Source organism: Halichoeres trimaculatus, unplaced genomic scaffold (assembly GCF_033239565.1).
Source record: "Halichoeres trimaculatus isolate MK-OKI-2021-1 unplaced genomic scaffold, fHalTri1.1 fHalTri1_scaffold_55, whole genome shotgun sequence".
Taxonomy (NCBI): domain Eukaryota; kingdom Metazoa; phylum Chordata; class Actinopteri; order Labriformes; family Labridae; genus Halichoeres; species Halichoeres trimaculatus.
The window spans coordinates 55001-60852 of record NW_027437234.1 but is presented as its reverse complement, the minus strand read 5'-3'; the positions used below and the strand labels follow the sequence as shown (position 1 = coordinate 60852).

Genomic DNA, 5852 nt, shown 5'->3' with positions numbered 1-5852 from the left:
CCTGTTACCCTTCAAAATAAGAGCTGCCACACCTGCCCCCTGCTGGCCGTGTGACGTCACGTGAGACATGAATCATTGAAGAAGTGATGAAGTGTTTTATTCTGTAAACAGGAAGTGCGTGTGGGCGGTGTTTCCTGTCTGAGCGGTTGGAGTGTGTTGAAGCAGCACTGGTGTATTGATGAAGAGGAGGGAGAGGATGAAGAAGAGTCGGACACGCTGCAGCTCATGCTCAGAAAATAATTTAATGACATTTGAAAAGTACAAATCTATAAAAACAACAGTGATGGCGAAGTGGTCGCTCCGCTGGAACTTTAATCAGGTTTGAATTTGACAAAAAGAAAAAAAAAAACAGATTGCACATGTTTGCAGCACGTTAGCCACATTAGCATTGTTAGCTCCGTCCTGACTGGATCAGTCTCTGCGGTAGTCTCTCTCTCATTTTTCGGACAGAGCCAATAGGAAATACTTTCAGAGAGGAGGGGGCGGGGCTTCACTCCAACATCAACACTGAAAACGTCTGATTGTTTAACAAAATAAAAGTCTGGGTTTTCTCAGGAAACAAAGAAAAGACAACGTGCAGAATTCAGGGAGCATCCTCATAAACACACACAGGGGGCGGGGCTTTGGGAGGGGGCGGGGTCAGACAGCCAATGAGGTGTCAGAACCCCCTCAGACGACCAAAGGGAGGAAATGAAACCAAATGAAGGTGACAGAACGAAACAGGAAGTAAAGAACCCACTCAGCAGGTGATACTTACGTACATGATGGCCAGTTAAAGCAGCTCCAGTGAGGGGGCGGGGCCTGGCGCTTACCTCCACCCACTGACTGATGTCATAATGAATGAGTCACTGACGCTCTGTCACTGAGCACACACACGCTGAGCTGAGCGGCTCGCTCAGACTCACGCCCACCTGCTGACACCTGAGCAGCAGCCTCCGCACGCGCTCCGCCCATGAGTCTGACAACGCCATGGCCGCGCCCTCCACGCCGCCGCCTTCAGCCACCTCAAACAGCAGCCGCTAGGAGGGGGGGGCAGAGGACAGGGAGGGGGGGACAGGTGAGGACGGGGAGCACAGGTGAGCATTCATTTACAGGTGTGACGTCATCACAAACACCTCACTTCCTGTCAGATCTGAGGTGTGTGTGTGTGTGTGTGTGTGTGTGTGTATGTCTGTGTGTGTGTGTGTGTGTGTGTGTGTGTGTGTGTGTGTGTGAGCAGGGGGTAAATTACATCTTTCCACAGGTCAGCACACAGGGGGAGGTTCTGCAGAGCCCGCTGGTAGAGGAGGCGCACCTGTGACAGAGAAAGACACAATAAAAGAGGAGAGGAGAGGAGAGGAGAGGAGAAGAGAGGAGAGGAGGAGAGGAGAGGAGAGGAGAGGAGGAGAGGAGAGGAGAGGAGAGGAGAGGAGGAGAGGAGAGGAGAGGAGAGGAGAGGAGAGGAGAGGAGGAGAGAGGAGAGGAGAGGAGAGGAGAGGAGAGGAGAGGAGAGGAGGAGAGGAGGAGCACAGCAGAGGGAGTTTGAGGGGGGATGTCAGACCAGGTCATCAATGAACACACACACACACACACACACACACACACACACACACACACACACACACACACACACACACACACACACAGAGCTGATTGAACCTGCAGGGGAAGAAACAGAGTATAATATCAGAGCAGCTCACACACACTGACTCAAACACTCACAAACACACACTAAAAATCACTCTCACACACACACACACACACACACACACACTTTCTCACACACACACACACACACACACACACACACACACACAGGTGAGTCAGGCTCCAACAACATGATCAGTAACAGCTGGTGTTAATAGTATTTATAATAATGATGATGATAATTATTACGACAAATGGTCTCCTAACCAGAGTCAGACAGGTAAGGTCAGCTGATCTGTAGGTCAGCTGATCTGTAGGTCAGCTGATCTGTAGGTCAGCTGATCTGAAGGTCAGCTGACCTACAGATCAGCTGATCTGGTGTTTGCAGAGTTTCTCTCACCTCTGATCTCTCCTTCAGCTCTCTCTCCACAGCAACCGCTCTGTGAGGAACAAACAGGAAGTCAGCATCACCTGTGCACCTGTCTACCTGTCTACCTGTTTACCTGTCCACCTGTTTACCTGTCCACCTGGCCACCTGTCTACCTGTTCACCTGTCCACCTGTTCACCTGTTTACCTGTCCACCTGTTTACCTGTCTACCTGTTCACCTGTCCACCTGTTTACCTGTCCACCTGTTTACCTGTCTACCTGTTCACCTGTCTACCTGTTCACCTGTCCACCTGTTTACCTGTCCACCTGTTTACCTGTTCACCTGTCCACCTGTTTACCTGTCCACCTGTCCACCTGTTTACCTGTCCACCGTCTGAGAGTCTGTCTCACCTCATTTCAGCTCAGAGCTTTATTGGTTTGACAAACGCTGGTTTACACCACAGCAGGAGTTCAGTTAGACTCACTGCACAGACAGACAGCAAGAGCTCCCTTTGACACCCAGTGTGTGTGTGTGTCTGTCTGTGTGTGTGTGTGTGTGTGTGTAAACTCACATCTTCCAGGTGGACACACACTTTGGAGCTTGGCTGTTCAGCATGTGCGCCTGAAACTTCAGCTGCTCTGTGTTCCCGTCCTGCAACTCCTGCTGCACCAACCTGTGGAGCAACGCGGCAACTGTAATTTCTCACAGGTGACTAACAGCAAACTACTTTAATTATCTTTGATGTAATATTTAATATCACTCATGGTTCTGTATCACTCATGGTTCTGTATCACTCATGGTTCTGTATCACTCATGGTTCTGAAAAACCCAGACCAGGGACGCGGACTGAAATCATCTGAAGCTACACGAATGATATCTGTTCACATTTTCTCACTGTGGCAACGTGGTCTATATCCTCCCTGTCAAATCAGCAATAAATAAAAAAATAAAACTCTGAGAGAGCAACATGACTCAGAGAGCAACATGACTCAGAGAGCAACATGACTCAGAGAGCAACATGACTCAGAGCAACATGACTCAGAGAGCAACATGACTCAGAGAGCAACATGACACAGAGCAACATGACTCAGAGAGCAACATGACTCAGAGAGCAACATGACTCAGAGAGCAACATGACTCAGAGAGCAACATGACTCAGAGAGCAACATGACTCAGAGAGCAACATGACTCAGAGAGCAACATGATTAAGAGAGCAACATGACTCAGAGCAACATGACTCAGAGAGCAACATGACTCAGAGAGCAACATGACTCAGAGAGCAACATGACTCAGAGAGCAACATGACTCAGAGAGCAACATGATTAAGAGAGCAACATGACTCAGAGCAACATGACTCAGAGAGCAACATGACTCAGAGCAACATGACTCAGAGCAACATGACTCAGAGAGCAACATGACTCAGAGCAACATGACTCAGAGCAACATGACTCAGAGAGCAACATGACTCAGAGCAACATGACTCAGAGCAACATGACTCAGAGCAACATGACTCCACCCTGACATGCAGTATCTGACCTTCACACTGTGCAGGGAGAGGACAGGTGTGTTAACCTGTCACCCTGTGTGTGCATGTTTGTGTGTGTGTGAATGTGTGTGTCCATGTACCTCAGGCCCAGCTCTGTGTTGTTGGGCATGGCATATCTGAGTCTCTCCAGGAGCAGTGCATGCTGGGACTGAGGCAGACAACTCAGGTAAAAAGACACAACCTGAGGAGAGAGAAACAGTTAAACAGAGCCAACACTGCACAGCAACAACATTATCTCTCAGTTCAACTGAGACTGAGACTGAGCTGAGACTGAGACTGAGACTGAGACTGAGCTGAGACTGAGCTGAGACTGAGCTGAGACTGAGACTGAGCTGAGGCTAAGCTGAGACTGAGACTGAGCTGAGACTGAGACTGAGCTGAGACTGAGACTGAGCTGAGACTGAGCTGAGACTGAGCTGAGACTGAGCTGAGACTGAGCTGAGGCTGAGCTGAGACTGAGACTGAGCTGAGACTGAGACTGAGCTGAGACTGAGCTGAGGCTGAGCTGAGACTGAGCTGAGACTGAGACTAACTGAGACTGAGCTGAGACTGAGCTGAGACTGAGACTGAGACTAACTGAGACTGAGCTGAGACTGAGACTGAGCTGAGGCTGAGCTGAGGCTGAGCTGAGACTGAGACTGAGCTGAGGCTGAGCTGAGGCTGAGCTGAGACTGAGACTGAGCTGAGGCTGAGCTGAGCTGAGGCTGAGCTGAGGCTGAGACTGAGCTGAGACTGAGCTGAGACTGAGCTGAGACTGAGACTGAGCTGAGCTGAGGCTGAGACTGAGCTGAGACTGAGCTGAGGCTGAGCTGAGACTGAGACTGAGCTGAGACTGAGCTGAGGCTGAGCTGAGACTGAGCTGAGACCCAGACTGAGCTGAGACCCGAGCTGAGACTGAGACTGAGCTGAGACTGAGCTGAGGCTGAGCTGAGACTGAGACTGAGCTGAGACTGAGACTAACTGAGACTGAGCTGAGACTGAGCTGAGACTGAGACTGAGACTGAGCTGAGACTGAGACTAACTGAGACTGAGCTGAGACTGAGCTGAGACTGAGACTGAGACTGAGACTGAGACTGAGCTGAGGCTGAGCTGAGGCTGAGCTGAGACTGAGCTGAGGCTGAGACTAACTGAGACTGAGCTGAGACTGAGCTGAGACTGAGACTGAGACTGAGCTGAGACTGAGACTAACTGAGACTGAGCTGAGACTGAGCTGAGACTGAGACTGAGACTGAGACTGAGCTGAGACTGAGACTGAGCAGAGACTGAGCTGAGACTGAGCTGAGACTGAGCTGAGACTGAGACTGAGACTGAGGTGAGACTGAGCAGAGACTGAGCAGAGACTGAGGTGAGACTGAGGTGCAGCCCCACCTTGTTGTGGAAGGTGTAGCAGCTCCAGAACTGTGCTGGGTTGAAGGGGAGCTCCAGTCTGGAGGGCACGGTGCTCAGGCAGCGATGGACCAGGTCTGAGATCAGTTTGGAGTGACTGTGTGAGGGACGGAGGGCCTGCAGGCTGCTGCTGAACGACAGGTAACTGAACACACACACACAGTTACACAGTGAGAGTGTGTGAAAGAGAGTTGATGTGTGTGTGTGTGTGTGTGTGTGTGTGTGTGTGTGTGTGTCAGGTGAACTCACTCCATCCACAGAGTGTGCAGCTGCTCCAGAGTCAGAGACGATCCCAGAGCTCGCTCAAACGCCTCCACAGTGTCTGCTTCAGAGCCGTGCAGCCACTGCCAACGACTGCACACACACACACACACACACACACACACACACACACACACACACACACACACACAGAGTCACAGGGTTACCTGATCAGTTCCTTCAGTGAATTTTCTCTGGACAGGAAGTGACATCACAGTTTTTCTGTGTCAACAACAGTTAATTAGTTAATCAGTGAATAATTATGAAGTTGATCTCTGGATCAGAATATCTCTGAATGTAAATAAATAAAATCAGCTCAAGTCTCTCGTCACATGAGGGTTATGTACTGTTACATGTACTGTTTGGGTGATGGACTGAAGTAGGCCCTCTAGTGTCTGGAAGTGGTAACAGCCGTGAGCCTTTTCTCTTCTCTTCCTGTGTGAAAACATTTTCCTCTTTGTCTTTGGACGTTTGGACAGTTGGACAGTTGGACTGTCAGCATGGCTGTTGGTCCATCAGATGTTTGACATGCTCAATGTGTTGGTCAGGAACCTGCAGTCAGAGTCACCACCAGGTCTTCATGTGCAGGTCTTCATGTTCAGGTCTTCATGTTCAGGTCTTCATGTTCAGGTCTTCATGATCAGGTCTTCATGTTCAGGTCTTC

The 5852-nt window shown here is 50.1% G+C and overlaps 1 protein-coding gene across 2 annotated transcripts in view; it reads right to left on the bottom strand.

Annotated features, from left to right (window-relative positions):
• Positions 1 to 230: 230 nt before the first annotated feature.
• Positions 231 to 5852, bottom strand: part of zfc3h1 (zinc finger C3H1-type containing) — a 25673-nt gene continuing 20051 nt past the window's right edge. For both annotated transcript variants that reach the window (XM_074665212.1, XM_074665213.1), the window contains exons 31-37: positions 5177 to 5281; positions 4910 to 5072; positions 3622 to 3722; positions 2567 to 2668; positions 2027 to 2066; positions 1232 to 1294; positions 231 to 1019 (exon numbers count right to left, since the gene is read on the bottom strand). In XM_074665212.1, the coding sequence (XP_074521313.1) occupies positions 846 to 1019; positions 1232 to 1294; positions 2027 to 2066; positions 2567 to 2668; positions 3622 to 3722; positions 4910 to 5072; positions 5177 to 5281 (748 nt within the window). In that variant the 3' untranslated portion in view covers positions 231 to 845. The remainder of the gene's footprint in view (positions 1020 to 1231; positions 1295 to 2026; positions 2067 to 2566; positions 2669 to 3621; positions 3723 to 4909; positions 5073 to 5176; positions 5282 to 5852) is intronic.